General features: G+C 44.4%; 1 protein-coding gene across 2 annotated transcripts; it reads left to right on the top strand.

The window, feature by feature from the left end:
* The first annotated feature begins 743 nt into the window (after positions 1-743).
* ATAD1 (ATPase family AAA domain containing 1) lies at positions 744-25364 on the top strand. Of its 2 annotated transcripts, none has more exons than XM_077258902.1 (10): positions 744-926; positions 8036-8200; positions 9119-9217; positions 9938-10058; positions 12667-12867; positions 15836-15942; positions 16268-16357; positions 17577-17627; positions 18611-18744; positions 21105-25364. In XM_077258902.1, exons 2-10 carry the CDS (start codon positions 8039-8041, stop codon positions 21220-21222), a joined length of 1083 nt encoding a protein of 360 aa, XP_077115017.1. In that variant the 5' UTR covers positions 744-926; positions 8036-8038; the 3' UTR covers positions 21223-25364. The 2 variants fall into 2 exon arrangements, with proteins under 2 accessions (XP_077115017.1, XP_077115018.1); XM_077258903.1 differs by lacking the exon at positions 744-926 and adding an exon at positions 981-1120.
* The last annotated feature ends 2568 nt before the right edge of the window (positions 25365-27932 follow it).

Raw genomic sequence — 27932 nt, 5'->3', positions numbered from 1 at the left:
CCTGCTCCCCCCACGCTCAGCCCTCTCTGGGGTCTCCTGCTCCGCCCTCTCTGGGGTCTCCTGCTCCCCCCACGCTCAGCCCTCTCTGGGGTCTCCTGCTCCCCCCCACTCTCCGTCCTCTCTCGGGTCTCCTGCTCCCCCCACACTCAGCCCTCTCTGGGGTCTCCTGCTCCCCCCAGGCTCCGCCCTCTCTGGGGTCTCCTGTTCCCCCCACGCTCAGCCCTCTCTGGGGTCTCCTGCTCCGCCCTCTCTGGGGTCTCCTGCTCCGCCCTCTCTGGGGTCTCCTGCTCCGCCCTCTCTGGGGTCTCCTGCTCCCCCCACGCTCCGCCCTCTAGGGTCTCTTGCTCCCCCCTCTCTGGGGTCTCCTGCTCCCCCCACACTCCGCCCTCTCTGGGGTCTCCTGCTCCCCCCACGCTCCGCCCTCTCTAGGGTCTCCTGCTCCCCCCACGCTCAGCCCTCTCTGGGGTCTCCTGCTCCCCCCCACTCTCCGTCCTCTCTCGGGTCTCCTGCTCCCCCCACACTCAGCCCTCTCTGGGGTCTCCTGCTCCCCCCACGCTCCGCCCTCTCTGGGGTCTCCTGCTCCCCCCACGCTCCGCCCTCTCTGGGGTCTCCTGCTCCCCCCACGCTCCGCCCTCTCTAGGGTCTCCTGCTCCCCCCACGCTCAGCCCTCTCTGGGGTCTCCTGCTCCCCCCACGCTCCGCCCTCTCTAGGGTCTCCTGCTCCCCCCACGCTCAGCCCTCTCTGGGGTCTCCTGACACTCGGCTCTCAGCACAGCACACTGCTCGGCGCTGCTTCCTGGTTTCGGGTCAGCAGTGATGATGCCCCGCCCCTTCCGGTGACGTCACGAGCCGCTGCACGCCAGACGCTGCCATGTGAAGCCGCTGCTCTTGGGTTTCACTTCCTGGAGCGGCAGTGTCAGCGAGCCGGTGAGTGGCGCTTGTGTCCGGCGGGCGGGAGTCCTATCCTCCGGTCATGGCTCCCGTTATTACCGGCTCCCAGTGTGGGGAGTGGGCGGTGTTCCAGCCGGAGAGGCGGCACAGAGGGCAGTGTGCTGGGAAGGTCACAGGATGCCGGGCACACAGGCATAGCGTTGTATGGGGCGGCCATGCCTCGTCATAAGGTGCAGGCTTCCTCACACTGACATGGTGCAGACACTGGAGGCTTCACGGCTACATGGACCTTACAGAATGGCCGGTGCTGCCCACACATGTCCAGCACTAGTCCTCTGCCTGAGGTCGGACATGTCGGGTGTCGGTATGCCTGATCCTCATGTGCTGGAGGGTCTGCTGTCAGAGGTGACCCCTCTCTGCATTGCCCTAAGGCTGAGCCCTGCTTCTGTGTGATGCTGTCAGCGCCTCGTTCTGTATATAGGCGGCCGTACAACCTACAAAATCCCAACCAAATTCTGAAAAACATTTCTTAGGAATGTTAGATAAAGTATCTCCCGGGCACAGAATTATCGGACTCATGGTAGTGGCTTATTCTTACCCTCCAGCAAGCGGACGAGGCGCCGGTCATATATAGAATATAGGGGAACGCTAAGATCCCACCGCTACAGATCCCTGAATGCAGTGTACCAGATGCAAATCTTTGATTACACAGTTGAATGTGTTGAGAACAATAAAACATAAAAATGACCAATGTCAATCAAAATGAATATCCCACGGAGGTCTGGATTATGAATGATGCTCAAAATCAAAGTGGGAAATGAAGTTACAGGCTGATCGAGCTTCAGTGGAAAAGCCTAAAGACAAGAAATGATGCTCAGTAGTGTGTGTGGCTACCAAGTGCCTGTATGACCTCACTACAATGCCTGGGCATGCTCCTGATGAGGCGGCAGATGGTCTCCTGAGGGATCTCCTCCCAAACCTGAACTAAAGCATCCGCCAACTCCTGGACAGTCTCTTGTTGTATGGTGCGAGACATGATGTCCCAGATGTGTTCAATCGGATTCAGATCTGGGGAACGGGCGGGCCAGTCCATAGCTTCAATGCCTTCATCTTGCAGGAACTGCTGACATACTCCAGCCACATGAGGTCTGGCATTGTCCTGCATTAGGAGGAACCCAGGGCAAACCGCACCAGCATATGGTCTCACAAGGGGTCTGAGGATCTCATCTCGGTACCTAATGGCAGTCAGGTTACCTCTGGCGAGCACATGGAGGGCTGTGCGGCCCTCCAAAGAAATGCCACCCCACACCATTACTGACCCACTGCCACACTGGTTATGCTGAATGATGTTGCAGGCATTAGATCGCTCTCCATGGCATCTCCAGGCTCTGTCACATGTGCTCAGTATGAACCTGCTCTCATCCGTTCAGCGCACAGGGCGCCAGTAGGGAATCTGCCATTGTTCTCTAGCAAATGCCAATTGTGTTGGTCTGTAAGCACAACAGCCAGTTGTGGACATCGGGCACTCAGACCATCCTCATGGGGTCTGTTTCTGACAGTATGAGCAGACACATGCACATTTGTGGCCTGCTGAAGGTCATTTTGCAGGGCTCTGGCAGTGCTCCTCCTGTTCCTCCTTACACAAATGAGGAGGTTGCGGTCCTGCTGCTGGTTTGTTGCCCTCCTACGGCCCCCTCCACGTCTCCTGGTGTGCTGGCCTGTCTCCTGGTATCTACTCAATGCTTTGGACACTACGCTGACAGACACAGCAAACATTCTTGCCACAGCTTGCATTGATGTGCCATCCTGGATGAGCTGCACTACCTGAGCCACTTCTTTGGGTTGCAAAACCGGAGAAAAATAGAGTCAAAATGCCAATAGTTACAAAAATTATGAGAAACTTTATTAAATGACATATACAAACATTAAAATCAATATTGTGCACACAATGTGCACAAAGCTATGAGCAATATAGTAAATAATGTAACACCATAGGGTAAGTGATATGACATTCCAAGAATAATGAGGAACGATGCACCTTGTCAGCACATATGGGTCATAGTACAGATATAGCTTATAAACACATAAGTGGATCTTGTGTTTAGCATTTCATATGTATGGGGCGCCACAGAGAGGTGGTGGGTGTTATAATGCTGGACAGGCTACAGCCAATAGAAGATATTAAAGTCAGCAACTCCTAGTGGTTGCCTGACACCTGTAGCAGCCAGATAATTAGTCATGGTCCAAAGACTCCAACCAGCCCATAGCAGCATATAAAATAATCCCCCAAATGCCAAACAACAAAAGACCATACAAAGTATAGGCAGCCTAACAAAGATATTTACCCATATTGTAACAGAGACAGGCGTCACCGTGCTCTCTCCCCAACGCACGTTTCGGTGCGAGATCACCTTCAGGGGGCGTCTTTGGGTTGTAGACACTGGCTCTGGGGTGACAGCAATGACTAAATGCAAAAGTGACCGAAACAGCCAAAAAGATGAGAACAGAGAATGGTCTGTGGTCACCCCCTGCACAATCACTCCATTACAGGGGTTGTGGTGCTAATTGCCTCTTATTTCTACCTTTTGTCTGGTCCATTTGCACAACAGCAGGAGGAATTGATTCACAGTCAGTGTTGCTTCGTAACTGTGCCGGTTGATTTCACAGAAATGTAATTGGAGTTACAATGTGCTGTTTAAGTGTTGTTTGTTTTTTGAGCAGTGTATATCGGTATGTCTATTTCTTATTGGTTAAAATCTGTGTGATGACCTCGGCATGTTAGCCGTCATACAGAAGATAGGACGCTGTCATCTGACACAAGTCCTATGTAATTCCAAGGTCTCAGGCTCGTTCTATATATCCTTGAAACAAGTGGTAGATAAGTACAACTCTCCAAACATACTTTTCTCCCTGCAATGAGGACATCTCTTGGAACTACATTTTGATTTTCCTATATATAGAGATATAGAATTGTCTAAATAATAATCAAAACCATGTATAAATATTAACAATATCAGGATTGAGTAAAACAAAAAATCAGAAAAATGCAGAAAAATCTAATTTAATACGTGCCTTTGAAGCCGGAGTACTGGACACCAGCGTGTGCACATGTCCGATCATTCTCAGTGCGCCTCAGAACCTGGGAAGCGTACACCCGACTAGTGACGCCGCTAAAATACACGGTGCGTGAGACGTGCATGAGCTGGCGAGGACAACCGCTCCTGCAAATGATCACCCCCCACAGGGGCGAGATAACATGGGAAGAGGGGTGACTCGTCCGGGACAACTAACCCCCATCTACTAGTCAGAGCCCTAATTACCGTATATACTCGAGTATAAGCCGAGATTTTCAGCCCAAATTTTTGGGCTGAAAGTGCCCCCTCGGCTTATACTCGAGTCACGGTTGGCGGGTGAGGGGGAGAGGGCGCCGAGGCATACTTACCTAGTCCCGGCGATCCTATCGCTCCCCCTGCCCGTCCCACGGTCTCCGGGTGCTCTTCCCCTGTTCAGCGGTCACGTGGGACCGCTCATTAGAGAAATGAATAGGCGGCTCCACCTCCCATAGGGGCGGAGCCGCATAATTCATTTCTCTAATCAGCGGTGCCGGTGACCGCTGAACAGGGGAAGAGCTGCGGCACCGAAGACCAGCTGTCCGGGGGAAGGAGCGGGACGCCGGGAGCAGGTAAGTATTACATATTCACCTGTCCGCGTTCCACACGCCGGGCGCTGTCTCCATCTTCCCGGCGTCTCTCTCTCCGCACTGACTGTGCAGGTCAGAGGGCGCGATGACGCATATAGTGTGCGCGCCACCCTCTGCCTGATCAGTCAGTGCAGAGAGACGCCGGGAAGATGGCACCGAGGAGCTGCAAGCAAGACAGGTGAGTATGTCGTTTTATTATTTTTATTGCAGCAGCAGCAGCACAGCTATGGGGCAATAATGGACGGTGCAGAGCACTATATGGCACAGCTATGGGGCAATAATGGTGCAGAGCACTATATGGCACAGCTATGGGGCAATAATGGTGCAGAGCACTATATGGCACAGCTATGGGGCAATAATGAACGGTGCAGAGCACTATATGGCACAGCTATGGGGCAATAATGGTGCAGAGCACTATATGGCACAGCTATGGGGCAATAATGGTGCAGAGCACTATATGGCACAGCTATGGGGCAATAATGGTGCAGAGCACTGTATGGCACAGCTATGGGGCAATAATGGTGCAGAGCACTGTATGGCACAGCTATGGGGCAATAATGGTGCAGAGCACTGTATGGCACAGCTATGGGGCAATAATGGTGCAGAGCACTGTATGGCACAGCTATGGGGCAATAATGGTGCAGAGCACTGTATGGCACAGCTATGGGGCAATAATGGACGGTGCAGAGCACTATATGGCACAGCTATGGGGCAATAATGGACGGTGCAGAGCACTATATGGCACAGCTATGGGGCAATAAAGGACGGTGCAGAGCACTGTATGGCACAGCTATGGGGCAATAATGGTGCAGAGCACTGTATGGCACAGCTATGGGGCAATAATGGTGCAGAGCACTATATGGCACAGCTATGGGGCCATAATGAACGGTATGGAGCATCTATTTTTATTTTTGAAATTCACCGGTACCTGCTGCATTTTCCACCCTAGGCTTATACTCGAGTCAATAAGTTTTCCCAGTTTTTTGTGGCAAAATTAGGGGGGTCGGCTTATACTCGGGTCGGCTTATACTCGAGTATATACGGTACCTTACAAACGGGGACTATATAAATGCTTTTTTTTATACCTCATTTCTACAGACAAACATTATACATATAGAGAAACAACTAAAGGAACGGTTCCCAATATAACAATTTTTATTTATTAGTCTACATAGAAATTCTTTACATTACAAAAACACTTTCTTTTAAACACATATAGTGAAAAGAGTACATTGCCAATGGTTTATCACCATATATACAGAGGTTTAACAGAGAGAGAGAATATAGGATCACAAAAACTGAAGACCATGTAACCATATACAGATATTATAAATGGCTCACAGCCATATTTCTGTCCAGCCAGTCCATGGGTATCAAAGGCTGATATCAAAGAAATGAAAGTGCATATGTGCTGATCCTAAAGAAACTTTCACATACTAACGATAACAATGATCATTGCACTCCACCCTATAGCCTATATCCATATAATGATTCCATAAGATGGTCCAATTATAATAGCAGCCATATAATACCTGCAGTCGTGGTGTCCTCAGTGTGACCCAAAAGTTACTACACCTCTATACTATACATGGCTGGTTAGGCAGGGAATTTCCTCATGAATACGTGGATGATGCTGGGTAGGAGGGCATTGGGGGCCGGACAGGAAACCTGCGCAGAGTATCAGTCCTGTGTGGACGGCCTCTTAAGCAAAAGTCTATACAGTGGAATCAGTGTACTCATACTAAGCCCCATCAATGACACACGATCATTTTCCGGGTGAATGCTATCCTATACGTGGGCTTGGCCTGTGATGCGCACCTCTCCCAGAACCACACTGGTCTCCAATTAATTGTACAGTATGGTTCTGATTTATGGTGCAGGTCGCTCGGTGGCGGTGTGATTGAGGTCAAGGTCTATAGGTCATGGTTCCCTGCCCGCAGAGCTGATTGACGGCTACGTCTGCACACAGGGAGAGCTGTCAGCGTGGAGGTGGCCGGAAGCCAAACGCCGGTCCTCTATCTGTGTTTCCCCACATATAGCGTCACGTGTAAGAGACCTGACGATGCCACTTTAAAATGAAGGCTGTCGCTGTCCAGCAAATTGCTTCTTCTCCGCTCTGTGGACGAGGTGTCGCTGATGACCTCATGTTGAATAACAGCTGGTTCCCCCCGGTATAACAGCGCCGGCGTGGAGTTACTGTGATATACATGCATTACATGACCAGGATCCTGGGACGTCTTATGGGGACTAGAGTTCAGTAAAGTTTTCAAAATTCGGATCCGATTACAATCGGCGGCAAATATTGTATTTACAATATTCACCAAACGTCAATGGGAGTAGTAATGACCGAATGTTTTCTGAATCGATCCTCAAACATAAATTTGGCACGAATATGGCAAATTCAGAGTTGGCGACCAATTCCAAACATATTCGCTCAACTCTACACAGACCGAGCGTAAGGGTACCGTCACACAGTGGCATTTTTATCGCTACGACGGCACGATTCGTGACGTTCTAGCGATATCGTTACGATCTCGCAGTGTCTGACACGCTACTGCGATCAGGCACCCAGCTGAGAATCGTACGTCGTAGCAGATCGTTTGAAACTTTCTTTCGTCGCTGGATCTCCCGCTGTCATCGCTGGATCATTGTGTGTGACAGCGATCCAGCGATGCGTTCGCTGGTAACCAGGGTAAACATCGGGTTACTAAGCGCAGGGCCGCGCTTAGTAACCCGATGTTTACCGTGGTTACCAGCGTAAAAGTAAAAAAAAAAAAAAAACCGTACATACTCACCATCTGATGTCCGTCAGGTCCCTTGCCGTCTGCTTTCCGCTCTGACTGTCTGCCGGCCGGAAAGTGAGAGCAGATCACAGCGGTGACGTCGCCGCTGTGATCTGCTTTCACTTTACGGCGGCACTCAGTCACAGCGGGAAGCAGACGGCAAGGGACCGGACGGACATCAGATGGTGAGTATGTACGGTTTGTTTTTTTTTACTTTTACGCTGGTAACCACAGTAAACATCGGGTTACTAAGCGCGGCCCTGCGCTTAGTAACCCGATGTTTACCCTGGTTACCCGGGGACTTCGGCATTGCTCCAGCGCCGTGATTGCAAAGTGTGACCGCAGTCTACGACGCTGGAGCGATAATCATACGACGCTGCGACGTCACGGATCGTGCCGTCGTAGCGATTAAAATGGCACTGTGTGACGGTACCCTAAGACTCTGGAAATCAGGATCACTTGCAGCGTTCTTTCATGTAATGTAAATCGCGCTGACTCCGCGGGCCTGCATTGTTAGGCATCGGGGAGACGGCTGTCAATCAGCATGACATCTGCATTGTGATAAGCGGTTAGCCCCGTGGAAGAAAAAAGATCAAGATAACACCTTTTACTTTTTGTATTTTTTTACAGAGTTAAATAATTAAACGCTGCTTCTGTTTCAGAAAATGGTCCATCCAGAAGCCTTTTCTCGCCCTCTAAGCAGAAATGAAGTTGTTGGTCTCATCTTCAGGTTGACAATATTTGGTGCTGTCACCTATTTTACCATTAAATGGATGGTAGATGCTATCGATCCAACCAGGAAGCAGAAAATGGAAGCCCAGAAGCAGGTAAGGGTTAATCATTCTCCATTGACTCCTAAGGAGGCTGCATCCAAAATTCACAACAAAAATGCCGACCTTCTAATCCCAGTTGTGCCTGGATTCCTAGTGGAAGTGGTAAGCATGGGACCACCGTTCTCCAGATTGTTGTAGCAGATGGACTCCCAGTCCTCAGCCGTTTCTTGCATGTCGTATGGATATATCACGTTGCAGATGCACGTTTGCGTCTCTTTGCACAATGCTTATTAATGATGAGCGAGCGTGCTCAGATAAGGTGGCATCCAACCATGCTCGGGTTCTAGCAGAGTGTCTCTGGGCAATCCCTGTATGTGCTGCAGCTGTCGAACAGCCGCAAGACATGCAGCAGCAGGCACTTGAACATATTAATCGAGCATGCCGAAGTCACTCGGTTAGTACCCGAGCATGCTCAGATAACACCTTATCCAAGCAAGTTCCCTCATCACTACTTGTGATATATAGTATTTGCTCTATTGGCTTCACTAGTCCTTTCTAGATCCACTGCACCCTATTCTGGTCATTCTTCAGATCATAGTTGTGAGGCCACGTTCGCACATTCAGTATTTGGTGAGCTTTAAGCCAGAACCCGGAGAGGGTGAAAAATCCATAAGTGGTGACGTGTTTCTATTATACTTTTCCTCTGATTGTCCCACTCCTGATTTTGGCTTACAAATACTGATGTAACATACTGAACGTGTGAATGTGGCCTTAGACCCATCGTTTGTACCGAAGCAACCCCGATATCATAAAAGTTGGACTAGCGCAATGGAATAAATGATTATCCATATGGAATCTTATAAAACCCAAATAAATGCATCTTCCATCTACTGTGTGACACGCTGTTGTTATTTTTTTTATTAGAAGGTTTTATTGGAATCATTACTACTTTCTTATGTTTTTGTGGTTCAGGCTGAGAAGTTGATGAGACAGATCGGCGTGAAGAATGTGAAGCTAACAGAATATGAGATGAGCATTGCAGCCCATCTTGTCGATCCTCTTAGTATGCAGGTAAGAGATACACCAGCAGTGTTTTAGTTCTTGTTAATATAGATGTTTATTTGACTCGGGACATTTCTAAGAAAATAGTATCTGAAATGCAAGATTGCTTTGGATTTGCACTACATGCAAGAATGTGTTTTTTTTTTTGTTTTTTTTTTTCCCCCCTGGGCTTTCACTTAGAAGGAAATCCACAAAATATACGTAAACATAAAATATGAATACACATAAGACGTGTTCAGGTTGTGCTCTATGCATGGATGAGAACATATTACAGCTTTTTAATTCTTGTCATAAAAGAAACAATCATTATAAATATATAGTGGTTTTAAATTTTCTATGCATATTTAGAGGAGTTTTTTACTTTCAGAAAACCTATGTCTCTGGCCGCATTATTTTTTTCTTTAAACTGTTCTTAACTTGCCAGCTTGGAGTTTCCACCCATGCAGCTAATCAATGAGCTCAGCAGTTTGTGCCATGTATTCAGGTATAGCTACTGAGCTCATTTATTGGCTGCAGACATCCGAAGCAACAGCAGAGACTCAATGCTGGACCCAGGGAGGGTGAACCAGACACACACCCGCAGGGCTAAGGAGTCGGTAAGCCAAACCTCCGACTCCTCAATTTCCATGACTCCGACTCCAACAAAATGGGCTCCGACTCTACGACTTCGACTCCACAGCCCTGCACACACACCGTTTTCACTCACTTGTAGATAATTTCTCCAATCAGGTGACATGGAGTGACATTGCTGGCCTTGACGAAGTGATAACAGACCTGAAAGACACAGTAATTCTCCCAATAAGGAAGAAGCATTTATTTGAGAATTCAAGACTTCTTCAACCTCCCAAAGGTACCAGTCGTGAACTGTATTGCGGTGTGTGGTTTTGGATACATATTCACCCTTTACATAACCTCATCCCACTTAGGTCTGCTCAATTCGTTTCCAATTACGGCTTTCTAACGGCCAGAGAGTTTCCTGCTGCATCAATAACACGTGCCGGCTGTATTATACAGCTTACATCCAATGCCGACTGATTAACCCCTTCAATGTCAATAGCGACTGCGGCATCTAAGATGTTAGTTGCAGACGATGGGGCTCTTTGTCAGTCCGTGGACATCTGTCGTGAGATTGCTGGTTGCCAATGAGTTACAAAGGCAGCCTGGGACTTGGAAATAGACCCTCAGGTCGGCCATAATTATTATCAAACTAGAAATAGATGGACTGCTGACTTCATGAATGTAAAAAGTAAATTTTATTAATCAAAAGAATCATGAAAACGAGAGGTGTACAGCAAGAAGGAAAACTCAAATGTCACCTAGGGAACGTTCAAAGAATGGGCTGCAAAATTCAGAAGATCATAACAAATATAGAGCTAGTACAATGGGTGTAACATGTAAGAGTCCCTATTATTATATAATGTAAAAACCACAAAAGGAGGAGAAAAACCTCCCCATTCTAGAGAAAACAGGCAAAGATGCTTACTAGTGATGAGCGAATATACTCGTTACTCGAGATTTCTCGAGCATTTTCGGGGGTCCTCCGAGTTTTTTTTAGTGCTCGGAGATTTAGTTTTTATTGCCGCAGCTGAATGATTTACATCTGTTAGCCAGCAAAAGTACATGTGGGGGTTCCCTAGCAACCAGGCAACCCCCACATGTACTTATGCTGGCTAACAGATGTAAATCATTCAGTTGCGGCAACAAAAACTAAACCTCCGAGCACTAAAAAATACTCGGAGGACCCCCGAGCGTGCTCGAGTAACGAGTATATTCGCTCATCACTAATGCTTACCTGTCTAGGCCTCAAATCTAATGCACTCTCATGATGCAGTGGGCCCAAGTAAAGATGGCGACTACACAGGTGCGGTAATACCAATGAGACAGCTAGCCTACAATCAGGGATTGGCCGCTTGGCTCAACAGTGCAAACAAATAATCTGCAGCAGTGTTCGCACTGAGTATGCACAGCACCTGGATCATAGCCTATTGGTAACACCCTGTGGCGGGCTGCCCAGTGCTAACGGTAATGCGTCCTGTGTGAACAGAGGCCACAACTTACAGAGCCATCAGGGCCCAACTGCACCTCAAAAAGTAAAAATAAATAAAGTGCACAAGAACATATCAAAATATGTAAGGTATTAGTTAATATTATGGCCACAATACTTAAGCTGGCAACCCATGGTAAGCACCTTTGCCTGTTTTTTTTTTTTTTGTTTTGTTTTGTTTTGTTTTTTGTTTTTTTTCTCTAGAATAGTGGAGTTTTTTTTCCTCTATTTTTTTCCTCCTTTTGTAGTTTTTGCTGTTAGAGTAAGACTGGCAAGTGTGAGGACCCGTGACGTGGGTTGCCAGTGTCTAAAAAGTGGCATGCACCTCCATGTTCGCCTTTCCAAAAATCTTATTCTAGTCCTTACTGGAGTAAGGTTTGTGACCTATCTAATGCCACCGCTCATCATGAATATCTCAAGCAGGGGTTGCCTCGTCTTCCCCAGCGCCACCCACTTTGTTGGAGATGTTCGAAAATGGCTTGAGAACTCCCAAAGTTGCAGCCTCAAAGTGTGCCAAAATTTTGCAACTTTTCTAAACTTTTTACCCCAGAATTCTGGTGTAAAAGCTTTGATGACTCAGGCATTGGTTTTAGGACTAAGCCCTTTTTAAAATTTAACTAATTTTTACAGGATTGGTGATAACTTGCGTATTGGTAGCGGTTTGACACACCATTGGAATGGATTGGTCGCCATGCTTGCGAGCATCAGCTGCATTCATTCTCTATAGACTTGCCAGAGATTGCCGAGTACAACTCTCTGGGCGTAGAATATTCTCGTGCCCAGTCTGACAATCCGCAGGCCTAATATTCTACACTGCAGTGATTACTCTACATAAGATCTCCACAACTCCTAAGCAGTGTGTCTGTAGTGTAAGATGGCATTCTCTGACTGTAGATTCCTCCAAAGAATTACTAGGTTCACTTTCAGATTGCAGGAGCTGACTGCGGTGCGGGAGACTTTGAATAAATGAGCTTCCTTAGTCCCCCCCAAAAAATCTAAAAAAAATAAAATAAAATCAAAACCATTTAATTCTCTTGAACAGGATAAGTCTCATCCTCTTTAAGTAGGGGCTGCTCTCTACTCAGAAGTTTTAATTCTTGGAATGGATTGCCTAAAAGTCAGACTCAAATCCATCTGATCCTCTGCCAAATGGAGAACAGAAGAGCCATATCCTGTGGAGGAAAACAAATGCTGGCAGGACAGACGACTATTGTTTATCAGAAAATTAACCACAGATTACTAAATCTTATGCAATTTTCTTTGGCTAATTAGTAGGATGATTTTTTTTATGTCCAATATTGTGACCGCGAATAGCAGGTTTTACATTCCTGTCCATCAAGCATGTGGTTATAGATGTCTGCTGCGTTATACTATATGGCTTTTATTAATGTCGTGTCCGTCACTTCTTCTATAGGTGTGCTGCTTTACGGACCACCAGGATGTGGTAAGACGCTCATCGCTAAAGCAACAGCTAAGGAAGCCGGATGTCGCTTCATCAACCTGCAGCCATCGACTCTCACTGACAAGTGGTATGGGGAGTCCCAGAAGCTGGCTGCCGCCGTGTTCTCCCTGGCTGTGAAGCTACAGCCATCCATCATATTCATTGATGAAATAGGTACGACAGAGAAAGCTAGTGCAGGCCTCCAATGATCCTGTGCATTATTTTTTTTAAACCTCATCCTCATTATGCTAGAGGTCTGGCGTTTAATTAATTTTTTGTAAAGTTAGATACAGAAAAATTATATTACACACATCTATTGAGATATATCTATCTATCTATCTATCTATCTATCTATCTATCTATCTATCTATCTATCTATCTATCTATCTATCTATCTATCTATATATATACACTCACCGGCCACTTTATTAGGTACACCATGCTAGTAACGGGTTGGACCCCCTTTTGCCTTCAGAACTGCCTCAATTCTTCGTGGCATAGATTCAACAAGGTGCTGGAAGCATTCCTCAAGAGATTTTGGTCCATATTGACATGATGGCATCACACAGTTGCCGCAGATTTGTCGGCTGCACATCCCAAAGATGCTCCATACAAGGCAGGATGGATCCATGCTTTCATGTTGTTTACGCCAAATTCTGACCCTACCATCCGAATGTCGCAGCAGAAATCGAGACTCATCAGACCAAGCAACGTTTTTCCAATCTTCTACTGTCCAATTTCGATGAGCTTGTACAAATTGTAGCCTCAGTTTCCTGTTCTTAGCTGAAAGGAGTGGTACCCGGTGTGGTCTTCTGCTGCTGTAGCCCATCTGCCTCAAAGTTCGACGCACTGTGCGTTCAGAGATGCTCTTAGGCCTACCTTGGTTGTAACGGGTGGCGATTTGAGTCACTGTTGCCTTTCTATCAGCTCGAACCAGTCTGCCCATTCTCCTCTGATCTCTGGCATCAACAAGGCATTTCCGCCCACAGAACTGCCGCTCACTGGATTTTTTTTCTTTTTCGGACCATTCTCTGTAAACCCTAGAGATGGTTGTGCGTGAAAATCCCAGTAGATCAGCAGTTTCTGAAATACTCAGACCAGCCCTTCTGGCACCAACAACCATGCCACGTTCAAAGGCACTCAAATCACCTTTCTTCCCCATACTGATGCTCGGTTTGAACTGCAGGAGATTGTCTTGACCATGTCTACATGCCTAAATGCACTGAGTTGCCGCCATGTGATTGGCTGATTAGAAATTAAGTGTTAACAAGAAGTTGGACAGGTGTACCTAATAAAGTGGCCAGTGAGTGTATATATATATATATATATATATATATATATATATATATATATATATATATATATATATATATATATATATATATATATATATATATATTCTGTCTGTCTCTATATATCATACATGTATAAATACCCACCGGTATACATTAGATGTCCAATGTAAAAATGGTCCCAGGTAATACATCATATAGAAGCAGGGGAGATTTCCAATGTTAAGGGTTAATCATGCAAGATACCAAATACAAAGGGTAACGATGTAATGAGGTTATCACTGATTAAGTATGAAACTGAATGCACAATAAATAGCCAATAATGGCAAGTCTCACCATGTTCACTTAAGTGCCAAATATAGCCAATAGGTAATATGATTAAAACTACATGAATAAATGCCACTAATCCTGCTAAGACATGGCCGTATAAATGTAACTAAGATGGAGTCCAAGAGGACAATAATAATGTAGTATGAGGCCAAGGATATGACTGTGTCCCAAAGAGACACCATCCTAATAAGAAATAATGAATTTACAAGGAGATAAATACAAATAATATACTCGATATGGAGATTTAATTTATTTTATTTTTTTTGGGGTGGGGGGGTCATAATAAATTACGTAATGGAGGCATACTCTCCTCCTGTCACCCCACTGGACTTGACTGGCAATGATTATGCGCCGTTCTACTCACTAATCGCTGCAGCCTATTAGTCTTCAGTGGTCGTGTGACATCCAAGCAGGTGAGGGATATTGTCCTGCACGCAGATGAAGGTAGGAGGTGTTAGACCTTGGAACATGTACTAAGGCGTTTCACTGCACACTATTTACAAATGCAATTTCTTTATTACCATGTGAAGGTAAAATAGACAAACGATCCGACTTTTCTAAGGTGAAGGATTCTATCCCTAAAATTCTGCAAATAGAAAAGTCTGATCTGATCATTTGTCGGTTTTACCTTCACATGGTAATAAAGAAATTGCATTTGTAAACAATAATGTGCGGTGAAATTCCCTATTACATGATATCCAAACAGCCGCCATAACTACTGGAGGTGAGCCTGGGCCTTGTCCATGGGGGTGACAGGAGGGGATAATGCTTCCATTTGTTGTTTTATGATAGTTGGTGCCCATGAAAATACAACTTCATTGCTGGACCTCTCTTGTTTTAGTAAGGCACCTAAGCATCCCATAAAAATTCAGTATGGTGTGTTTCATGCATTCCCTATGTATCCTTTCTTATAGAAAAGCTATCTCCAATTGCTGGAGTGGGATGGGATACTTTGGCAGCAGGGGCCTCCTGAAGGCTTCTGTCGCCTCCATGTCTGGACTTTTTCCATCGGAGATGGCAGCTAAACAGAGACCGGGGCATGTGCTTAGACACCGTGCTGGACATTGGGGAGGGCAAGTAAAGCTCAGGCTTTTTTTAAAGGTAGCTGAGCCTGAAGTTTTTTAAATGGTGACAAGCCCAGACAATAAACTCTGATTTTTTTTTCCTTTCTAAACACTTAATTAGTGTTTTTTTTTTCTCATCTCCCTAAAAAATGGAATAAAAAGTCCATCAAGACCGTATACTTACCCAATAATGATACTAATTAAAGATTATGGCTCAACACACAAAAATTAAGCCCTCCATCGGCTCCATCAATAAACACACAAAAAAAGCAAGAAGCCCAGTGTAGCATCAGAACTACATTAGACAGTGAGTCTGGGTGACGGGTTTAGTCTATAGATGTTAACTAGTAAGATATATATTTCTAAAGTCATTAACAAACATAAAATTCAGATCCCACAGTAATATTTAGCGTTCACCGGCTTTTGTTTCTTTACTTTTCTTTTTTTGCAATGAAGATTCTTTTCTTCGGAGTCGATCAAGCAATGATCACGAGGCAACGGCAATGATGAAGGCTCAGTTCATGAGTCTCTGGGATGGGCTGGACACGGACTATAGCTGTCAGGTAAGCTCCTAGGTAATCGGACACCCAAGGATGAATATCATGGTGGATGCAATAACTATAAGAAATTATTTAACCCGTTCATGACCTGTCCCCTTCTTTGATGCGGGCTCAGACACTGAGCCCGCATCTTTCCCCACTCCTGATGGCTGGTTTAATCCATCGGTCATGGACCACCGATGTGGCTACTGCTCCAGGGTCTTGTTAATCATTTTGTTCTATGCTAGTCTAAATGTATGTTGTTCACTATTCATGCCAGTTATTAAATGTTAAAACAATGTCATGTTGTCATTATTACTTTGATGATGTTTGCTCCGTTCTGACATAGGTGGTTGTAATGGGAGCCACGAACCGTCCCCAGGACCTGGACACTGCGATCATGAGGAGAATGCCGACAAGGTTTCACATCAATCAGCCGGTATCTAATATAAAATCCTATAGAGGAAGTCTCAAATCGCTCATGAAGGTTAACGCCTAAATCAGTGGGGTGATCGGACCTATATTGATGCTGTCATGCATGGGAACTTGACTTGCACTTGTCTCCTATCTCTTGGGTTGCTGACCCTCCATTCATAAATTGTCCAGTTATGCGTTATTGCCATCCTCTGCCTCTAATTACTGAGATGGGAATATCTGATTGTAGGGTGCATGGGCCAGAGGTGAATACACAGGCTGCTGTGAGATACTTTTCCATAACTCCTTTTTATTTCTGCAGCGGTTTTTGTAAGCCCACCTCTAGCGGCCTGGTACCATTGTGGTTGTTCTCTTATCCGCTGTGAAAGGCAGAAATGGGAATATCAATATCTCTCATGGATGGACATTACACTTAAGAAAAAACTAAAATTGAATATCAAAAAGTTAATTTCAGTTCTTCAATACAAAAAGTGAAACTCATATATAGTCATTACAAGCAGTGATCTTTCATGTGTTTTTGTTAATGTTGATGATTATAGCTTATAGCCAGCGAAAACCCAAAAGTCATTATCTGTAAGGGCTTCCTAACCTTTTTAAAAAGGTCTCTTAGTCTATATCAGTAGGCTCCACAATCATGAGGAAGACTGCCGACTTGCCAGATGTCCAGAAGGCAGTCGCTGACGCACTCCACAAGGAGTGAAATATGAAATATACAGTATGCTCTGAGCAGTCGCCTTTGCTGCCTTGTTAGTAAGAGTGAATATTATATCCTACAATTAACTTTAGAAGGAATTCCTTTTTCTTATAGTTTAAGCAACTTTTCATGTTTATATAAGACCTCATGTTCACATAGTGAAGTGACAGCGCTCTTGTTAACATTGCTATCATTTCTAGTGATGAGCGAGTGTACTCATTGCTCGGGTTTTCCCGAACACGCTCGGGTGACCTCCGAGTATTTATGACTGCTCGGAGATTTCGTTTTCATCACGGCAGCTGAATGATTTATAGCTACTAGCCAGCTTGATTACATGTGGGGATTCCCTAGCAATCAGGCAACCCCCACATGTACTCAGCCTGGCTAATAGCTGTAAGTCATTCAGATACCAGGATGAAAACTAAATCTCCGAGCAGTCATAAATACTCGGAGGTCACCCGAGCGTGCTCTGGAAAACCCGAGCAACAAGTATATTTGCTCATCACTAATCATTTCCCTTTCTTTACAGTCTATGAGACAGCGAGAGGCCATCCTGAACCTTATACTGAGGAATGAGAATGTAAGTAACCTATTAACTGAGGTTTCCAGCTCTTTCCCGTTCCAAGAAAAGGAAACGGATTTGACATTTGAGATAATAGCGGGAAGACCTGTAATGCTTTAGTCACTTTAATGATGCGCTCACCACTGATCAGCTAGTCATCCTGGAAAGGGTTATCATAAGTGGCCACACCTTGTGTTAAAGGTCTTTTTTTCCTTAAAAATTAGTAATTGTGTTGTAGAGATGAATGAATCTTCTACAATTTGAATCTGCAAATTCTTTAGAATTTCTCCAGGAAATTCACTTTGCGTTGAATTTATTTGCTATGAGTCGAATGTGCATTTTTTATGATTTGAGGTCTCATTTGAAACCCCAGAACTTAAACATAAACCCACCCTGCTCTCCCCTGTCCCACTGTAGAGCCCTTTCTGGTCCAGTCATCAGTGGGTCAGCTTCAGCATCTTCTGGCGCCTGGCCCCCTTCTGATTGTCGCGATGTCGCAGCTCCTAGATGCACAGCAGGTGCCAAGCGCTGTCCGGCACTGAACATGGCCCACTAAAGACTGGACCAAAGAAGGTGGAGCGGTGCTGCATGGAGAGCTGGGTGACTAATACGTTTTTGGGGGGGTTTTTAGCATATTTTTTTTTAGCAAAATTTTCTAGCTAGATAACATGATCAGGAGAGAAGTTTGAGACTTGACATTGGACCACATGATTGTCATTGTCATACTGATATTATGTCATCATTGTAAGTGACGTCCTGGCTGATACCACTCAGTGACTGATGTATTCTGCCGGTCACCACTGACATGTTACAGTAACGTGGACAATTAAGTTCACTCTTCAGGTGTGACCTGGTACAATGCAGGTAGCGTGTCTATTAAAATGACAATCCTGGGATATTGTCTATAACAAAGTAATGATAACAAAGTAATGTAGACGTAGATGATATTGTGTGTAAGGGTTCTGGTTACACTAACAATGTCTGTCCCTCTTCTCCTGTAGGTGGACCTTCATGTAGATTTGGTGCAGATTTCTAGCTGTACAGATGGATTCTCTGGGAGTGACCTGAAGGAAATGTGCAGAGATGCGGCTTTGCTGTGTGTCCGGGATAGTGTCCTCTCCAACACTGAAGAAAGGTGAGCCTGTTCTATACAGGAGCCTGACCCGTGCTAGTGCTGGCCTCCTGTGTAAGGCCTCCTTCGCATGTACGTGTGTTTTTCATGGATCGGACACGTACCCATTATAACCTATGCTGCTATGCACATGTCCATGTTTTTTTGGCAACACGGATGAAAGAGGCAACACAAGTCTATGGGTCTATGAAAAACACGTATAGCACATGCATGGCATCCTTGGATGGTACGTGTGCTGGACGTGTTTAACATTGCAAAGTATAGGGGAAGGTTTGTAATTCAATTCTTCCTTTAACCATACTGCAAAAACACTGATGGGGGGGGGAAGGACGCCGGTATCAGTTGTTCTTGTACGTGTTTTGTGCAGACGTGTGAAGGAGGCCTGATATGTATGTTCTGGCCATTGAATTGCATTGAACATCGAACCTAAGTAGAAGTGTTTTGACGTGATAGGCAGCAATATAGCAGTGCAATGTTTTGTCTGGTCCCATGCCAAAAGCGTGTTTTATGGACTAGTGGTGCTAACTAGTGTGTGCCTAGTCTAGTCCACAGTCGGCGTCCTCAGTGATAAAGCAGAACGGTCATATGGCGTCCTTCCTGATCACTGAGAGAACTGTATTACTTCTGTGTTCTCTCTCTCCCTGCCCAACACTGATCTATCTGATCACTACAGGGCAGAAATGGAAGCTGTATGGGAACCTGTCAGCAGGATTGTGCACAATAACCAATGTGTCAGGTCGGCGCCATTACACTGATTATAATGATACCTGGGTTGATGAAATCCGTCTTGTGGTTGTTGTGTAATCTGTATTTTCAGTTTTGAGTTAATGATATGCTCGTGCTCCGGGGCGGCCTGTGGGGGTCTGCATGTGGTGCTCTGCTTACATATTCATCAGCAAAAGGATATGCCAGTCTAAAACATTGCTGCGATATGTGCCCCTTTTTGTATTTTCCACTGTAAATGCAGGCTGCATCTCTGTCATGTTTAAGCCAAGTCCACATGTTGCATTTTTGCTGCAGGCAAAACCTGCACTCTTGGAAGTAAAGAAGCTGCTTATATAAAAAAATAAATATATTTTGCAGTGTTTTTCAAGATCCCAAAGTTCAGCTTTGCTTTCACCCTAGAATTGTGAACACAGGTCACCAATACAAGACATGTGTGAAACCATAAAACCACCTTTGGGAAAAAAGGCAATTTGATCAAATTTGTTAGTAAGAGTGTTTGAAAAAAGTGTCTATTCTGAAGATAAAGTTCATGAGTCCATGAAAAAAATATACTGTACAATTACAAATATAACAGCGGGGGGATGAATTGGTTGGCAATAGTTTACCTAAGACATTGGCAGAGTTTGTAGTACACTGATTACTTTCACCCTTTGGTCAGCCATGGAGTTGATCAGGTATTGTACAGTTTCACACCTTGGTCGGCCAATGTTTACTTTTACATATATCACTAATTTAATTAAACTTAAATAATTGCTATCTCAGGAGAGGAGACAGACATTATGGTTTAAATTTGGGAAAATCATTAAAGTAAATAGGTTTCACATCTTGCTGTACCTGCTTTTTTTTTTACTAAAGCCCCCGTCACACTAAGCGAGGTCGCTAGCGAGATCGCTGCTAAGTCACAAGTTTTGTGACGCAACAGCGACCTCAGTAGCGATCTCGCTATGTGTGACACGTAGCAGCGATCAGGCCCCTGCTGTGAGATCGCTGGTCGTGTCGGAATGGCCTGGACCTTTTTTTGATCGTTGAGGTCCCGCTGGGTAGCACACATCGCTGTGTTTGACATCTCACTAGCGACCACATAGCGACGCAGCAACGATCCCTGACAGGTCGTATCGTTGTCGGGATCGCTTTAGCGTCGCTAAGTGTGACTGGGCCTTAAGCAAAACCTGAGTATTTTGCACATACTCATTGCTTTCTATGGGGGGAAAAAACGCAGCAGTTTTCCAATTCAGTCCAGGGAAAAAAACTGTGCATGAAATTTCTGAAATCTCAGACTTTGCTGATACTTTAAAACCCAGCTGTTGCATAATAAAAGCAAAAACACAGCTTGTGAACATTGCTTTAGGGTGTAAGCCATGACAGAGGCCATAAACTGGTCCTCTGCCTGTGCCCTCCGGCCCCCTGCCTGTGCCCTCCGGCCCCCTGCCTGTGCCCTCCGGCCCCCTGCCTGTGCCCTCCGGCCCCCTGCCTGTGCCCTCCGGCCCCTTGCCACGTGGGCATACTTATTATAAGACTATTGGACTAAGCGTCCTTTTCAGCCTATTCAGCCACATTGTTTCATTCCAGTGTATAAATTCACACGTTTATTAATGTCCAAAATAATTACCTGGAAATATTTTTCTTTTTCCTTTTAGCCCCTGTGAGGAGATCCGACCAATTCAGCAGCAAGATTTAATGAGGGCTATTGACAAGATGAAGAAATCCAAAACTGCAACAACCCAAGGGGTTTTAATGCACGTTAGTTTGGACTGAGTCTATGTCGCCACATCTTACCTGGCTGATGTAGGTAGAGACATCCTGTGGACGGCAAGGATACAGCATGGACCTTATTGATGAGCAGATTTTCTGACCTTCAGCCTCCACTTTTGGACCTTTAGTAACTATTCTCCAAGTAAAGAGCCTTGAGAAACCTCTCTAGCGTGATGTGAGTTGCTGATACTGACTGTCATGTATTAAAGGGTCTGTGTCCTTATGTGTGAACGATCTGTAAAACTTGTGTAAAGGGACTACTGAATATAGTGGATTTTCCCTGGATTATTTGCCGGTTACTGGATACTTAGTGGCCGATCAGTCATGGTTTGTTCTTGTGTAAAAGGCATAAGCCACCAGCACATCTTCCATCTGTTAAAGGTGTCTACATGTATTTATACTAGGCCTAGGAATACTGAGGGATCCCCTTGTTTTTGTAGCTCTTTCCAAACGTCATGATTTATCCACGTATTTGGGTCCAAGTTCTAGACAGGCTCCTTATCAACGTTTTTGAATAATATCAAAACAATAGTTAGTTGCTTTGTATAAAGCAACAAAGTTAATAAAAATAAAATCACATTCTATAATTGTTCTATATTACCTTCCTATTCTGTCCTATTTTTAAGTCCTAAAGGGTGAATAAAAAAAAAATGCGAATATTTTTTTCTCTCTCCCCATCAAAACAATTTATGGTCTAAGGGTACGGCCAAACAGTGTGAAGCTCTGGCCACCGGCGGTGGCCCATGGACGCATACAGCAGAGTTATTGGCCATCTCCTTTCCTTAAACTCTTCGCTTCAAAAAGGTTTTGTTTGTTTTTTCTAATTTGCTGATTAGTGCCTTTATTTTTCCATTACTTTAGAAAGTTCTAAACGAAATTAACTTTATTTTTTATTTTTTCTAAAAGCTTTGCAGAAAAAGATGGATATCTAGGAATAGACGAGAGCAACCATCTAAGTAGATATGCTGTAGGCAGGCGAGAGGGAAATACATTTCACCAGTAGTAGAGAGATTACTAATATTCACCAACACTGCCAAGTCTGCTGTATTCATGTTGTAGTGCGTTTGTGGTGTTCACATGTACCAGTGTAGTTTATACTGTGGTCGAAGTCCATCCATTTTTTTTCACGTGCTATCAGCGTGTGCACAGGTGACGGAATAGACCTCGGACACTTGTTCATCGGGTTATTGCGTCTTTTGAAGGACAGACCCAATATAACTTTTACTTTGGAGTTTTTCTTAGCAGTAGAACTTTCAACTCTCGATCTGGAATTGGCGAGATTGAAGCATCGTCCAGGAGAATGAGTGTTCGGCTTTAGGGGTATGTGCACACGTTGCGGATTGGCCTGCCGAATTTTCCGCACAGAATCTGCATCTCTTGGCAGAAAACGCATACCAAAATGCTTGCGGATTTAATGCGGAATTGATGTGGATTGCTTGCGGATTTGTTGCGTATTGTAATTTTTTTTTGTTGTGCAGATTTGCCTTACTTAATGTATAGTCAATGGGTGCAGAAGCGCTGCGTTTCCGCACAAAGAATTGACATGCTGCGGAAAAAAATGCAGCAAATTCCTGCGGATTTTTCTGCAGCATGTGCACAGCAATTCTCAAATTCCCATTGACTATCATTGTTACTGTACTACACTGTGGATCTAATGCAATTCCGCGCGTCCAGAAACGCATCAAAATCCGCAACGTGTGCACATAGCCTTAATGTGAGAAGTCTTCTGTCAACATTGCATAAATGTCAGCCTAAATTTTAAGAATTTTCAATTATTTTTAAGACGTATTTACATGGCTCACTGACAACCCTTAATGTGAATGCCCTTGACTAGCTTTTTATTTCTTTTAATTTCCGTGTTAATTCACTTTTCAACATTGAAATTGCAGGAAGAGTTGTGGAATTTTGGAAGTGGCGGGATCAATAGACAAGTAACTGATATGCAAATGTTTAAAAAATTGAATCAAAATTTTCTAGACATCTCGATTTATTCATTATCAAGACCTCGTAATACTTACAGCAGTGGGATATGAAGCCATGCCTCTGAAGAGACTGGAGCCTTACTGCAGCGCCTTAGACCGCTCGGCCATGCTACCGTAATGTAATCTCCAACTGCTGCTAGGATTAGGCTATGTGCACACGTTGCGGATCTGCAGCTGTTTTCTATGTGTACAGTACCATGTAAATGTATGGAAAACAAAATCTGCAGTGCACATGCTGCTGAAAAAAATGCGTGGAATCGCAGCGTTGTTTTTTCCACAGCATGTGAATTCTTTGTGTGGATTCTGCAACGGTTTACACCTGCTCCATAATAGGAATCCGCAGGTGGAATCCACACAAAAACCACAGCAAATCTGCACGTAATCCGCAGTGAGGTTTACTTGCGGATTTTGCAAAAACCGTGTGGAAAGATCCGCACACCAATCCGCAACGTGTGCACATACAAGTATGAGCTTGTGAAGGAAGTGAGTCCAGCTTCAATCCAAAAAATCTAGTTTCGAGCAACCACTGTGTTCTTCAACTCTGTCTTTAGAGTAGTTTTTCTAAATTCATCTCCTTGCACCCCTTATTTTTATTTTATGGATTGAGGCTGGATTCACTTCCTTCACAAGCAATACCCACATCTGGCAGAGACGAGGCTCCATGCTTCTCCACACCAGAAACCTACCTGCTTTCCATCAAGGGTGAGCTGAAATTTTTTTGTTGCGCTCTCAAAGACTATCATGGTGCAGAGCAAGGCAAAAATGGAGGCTGAACTGGAGATCTATCCTGTTCACCAATGAGTCCTGCTTTTATCTTGGATGCAATGATACCTAGATACCTAGAGTGTGGAGATCACAAGGGCAACGTCATAAGAACTCCTTCATGAGAACTTGAAAGTGTCCAAGGAGCCATTTTTCAACACTGGCACCAAGCTGCTGGTCTGATGTTACTGTGCGTGGCCTAAGCGTGCTACCATGGCCTGCCGCATCTTCAGAGTTGTTGCGCATCTCAGACATCATTGGTCGACAAAGGGGGCTGCCAGCTGCAGATCTTGATGATTTGCCCAAGTGCATTCAGCGTGACAGAACATTTCTCAGACAAGCATTTGTAACTTCAGTGATCGCAGCCAAGGCGCGTAAGTTTGTGTATTTCTTTCTTGATTTGCATATCATTTTCATGTCTCTTGATCTTGGGATTTCCAGAATTCCACAAATCTTCCTTCTTTGTGTTGCAATTTTAATATTGAGTGAAGGTTCCAGATTCAGTTTTGCTGAGATTCTTACTGAAAATATCCAGTTGTGTGTTGAATATGTTTCTAAGAATTACAGATCTGCCCCCAATAGAGAACGTTTTCTGTGCTGGATAATAGTAGGCAGTGTTTAACTAAATGTATAAACACAAAATGGATATTGATTTATTTAAAAGCAACTTACTAGCTGTTTTCCCATATCTGCTTGCTTTTTTTCAGGGATTCCAGGCCAGTGATGTTTGTAAATATGAGCATGGAAAAGTTTCACCTTTTCATTTTTCTTATGGCCTTTTTAAAAGCCTTGTAAATATACTTGTCATCTGGGGCTTATTCACAACAAGTATTTTTCTATGTGTACTCCGTTTCAAAAGCCGACTGTTCATAGATGCATACAATTCAATGAGGCGATTTATATATCCATTTTTTTTGTTGTCCTTGTACCCAAATTGAGAAAATTTGGCGGCTTGTCCCTTTCTGGTTCTCTAGGACCAGACACTCATTGAGCTCAGTGTGAGTGGGGGAAATAAAAGGATGGCGCACAGAAGCTATCCATGTGCTACCCACTTTTCACTGATCCATTATTTTTTTTCAGACACAAAACCATCTACATGGTCGTGTGACTAAGGAATAAAATTAAAAACACTAAGTTCCCCAGTCTCTCTAGTCACTCTCCAACCTCTGAACATGACACCATGAGTGTTTATTTCAAGGGACCCAAAGGCCAAGAATTGACCCGTTGAATTAAATCCTAAGCAATGTTTTCATGGAAGGCATGCATTGTTCGTGTGACATGTTCATTATGTGACAATTATTTGTCCTAGCTAAATAAAGAATTTAACTGTTTTGGTTTTTTTTAAACTTCCACGTTGAATGTATCACTGCTGCTTGTACATTAAAACTTATATTGATTGGATTGTGACTGATCTGTTTCTTGAAATTATTTTCTTCCTTAACAAATGATTCAGTGAATGTGAACAACCCCCCCGACCCCACCACAGCCTGCCGTCAAGACGGACCCCCGCCCTCCATTATTATGGCCTCTGTGGCTTCCACCACATGACTGAAGACCACTTGTTCCATGGGCAACCATTGTATGGGATCGTTCTGGTCACAGGAGAGGTTCTGCTACAAAGTGACTTGGGTTCAGATCATGCAGTACTTATTGGTGTAAGCAGCTCTACACCAGATCTTCACCTTACTCTTCTGTAAAGATATCCAACATCAACTTATTTAAGAATTAGACCAGTTGGTTACATTTTTTTTTTTTGCAGAAAATGCTCAGTTTTGTGTAAAATATCTGAGTCTGATCCCTTGCTGCTTCCATGCCGCCAGTTTTCTGGAGCCGAGCTGTTTTCTGCGCTGCATGATCTGTCTGAATAGACTTGTAACTGCTGCTGCCAGTCACTGCCTGCAGCGGTCATATGTCCAGCCGAACGGAATAAGAAGATCAGAAAAGGCATTGGAGCTGGAGTTGCCGCGGATCAGTAAAATGAATATTACCATACTCCTTTTAGAGACGTTTAGGTGGCCGGACAGGCCTTCTACTTTGTTTGCTCAGTGCCAGTCTGTTTTGTGTTCCTGTTGCAGTGTTTGACTTTGTAGGATTAACCCTTTCTAGCACTGCGATATAAATATGCTGTTTCGCTGCATAGTGATCTCCGAATACATGTTAGGTTTGCTTCCTGTGGAGATGCGAGGACATTTCTAGGGATGATGCTTATATGTATGGGGACCCTGCTGACAAGAACAGTACAGATACTGCAAGCATGGGTCCTAAAAAGACCAATTATCCACTATCTGTTTCCATAAGTTATATTGTGGACAGCCAGGAATGTCTATCTAGCCTTGACGAAGCCTCTTTAAGGCCTAGTTTTCCACGTATTATCATTGGATTATAAAGTTAGCAAAAGATGACCTACAACAATTGTAAGTACATAACTTTAGCCTTAATGGAGAAGTGTGGGCAAAAATTTCCACCAGATGGCAGTGTTCCACATCAGCGTAACCTGTGCTGGAGCATCTTCAGCCATAGAGTATCCCCGAGCAATCCATGATGGGGCCCGTCGTGCTCTGATAAAGGCAGCTACGAGGCCGCCCCAAACCTTCACATAGAGACGAGTCCACGTTCAGGTTTAATATTGCAGCAACGGCCGGACCACCACACTGCAGGTCTACGTGGGACACCAGGCGTCTGTCCATTACTACATTATACTGAGGTATTACTTCCAGCTATGGTTGACGTAAGAATATTTTAGTTGACCTCAGGAGTACTTTGGAAATTGAGAACCCTGATGAGAAAAAGGACCCTTCACCAGATCAAGAGTGGCCAGTTTTTGCTCTTCATTTTTTTTCCCGCTGCTGCCCTGAAAATTCCCTTTTGGGGTCTGTTTGTTTTTTCTTTCTTTTTTAAAATCCGCCATATTATTCCAATGATTTATTTAGTGCTAATTATGGTCTTTACAAAGGGGTGTGGCTTTTGGCTGTTTTGCATAATTACTCTGTAAGGCTAGTTTCACATTTGCGTTTAAAAACGCAGCGTTTAAAACACAAACGCAGGTGGTGAAAAAAACGCATGTAAACGCGTGCAAACGCTGCGTTTTTTAGACGCATGCGTTTTCTCATGCGGTAAAAAAAACACGGCGTTTTTCCTTTGTTACAGAACGAGGGTCTTCAGGTGGATTACCAGTATAATAAAATATTACAACAACCTGTGTGTTTATTTCATTAAAATACTTTGCAATATTGTGTATGTTTTATTAACCATTTCATACAATTGGATTAATAATGGATAGGTGTCATAATTGACGCCTCTCCATTATTAATCTGGCTTAATGTCACCTTACAATAGCAAGGTGACATTAACCCTTCATTACCCCACATCCCACCGCTACACGGGAGTGGGAAGAGAGAGGCCATGTGCCAGAATAGGCGCATCTTCCAGATGTGCCTTTTCTGGGGTGGCTGGGGGCAGATGTTTTTAGCCAGGGGGGGCCAATAACCATGGACCCTCTCTAGGCTATTAATATCTGCCCTCAGTCACTGGCTTTACCACTCTGGCGGAGAAAATTGCGCGGGAGCCCACTCCAATTTTTTCCGCGATTTAACCCTTAAATTTAATAGCTACAGTGCTGAAATTTTGCACATACACACTACTAACATTAGTAGTGTGGAATATGCAAAAAAAAAGCCGGATTACTCACCGGTAATGCTCTTTTAATGAGTCCACGACAGCACCCCACATGAGAGAGAGGGATCCGCCCCATAGGAACAGGAAACCTACAGAATAAAAGGAGGCGGTCCCCTCTCCTCCTCAGTTTAGTTTACAGAGTACAAAAAGGGAACCGCAAAAGCTTTAGTATTCTTATTCAGCAACATAAATATCTTAAACTCTATACAACCATTATTTGTGAATTTAAAAGGAAGAGCTGTGCATAACTTAGGGAGGGTAGTAAATGGGTGCTGTCGTGGACTCATTAAAAGA

Source organism: Ranitomeya variabilis, chromosome 4 (genome assembly GCF_051348905.1).
Source record: "Ranitomeya variabilis isolate aRanVar5 chromosome 4, aRanVar5.hap1, whole genome shotgun sequence".
Classification (NCBI taxonomy): Eukaryota; Metazoa; Chordata; class Amphibia; order Anura; family Dendrobatidae; genus Ranitomeya; species Ranitomeya variabilis.
This window is presented reverse-complemented; position numbering and strand designations above follow the sequence as displayed.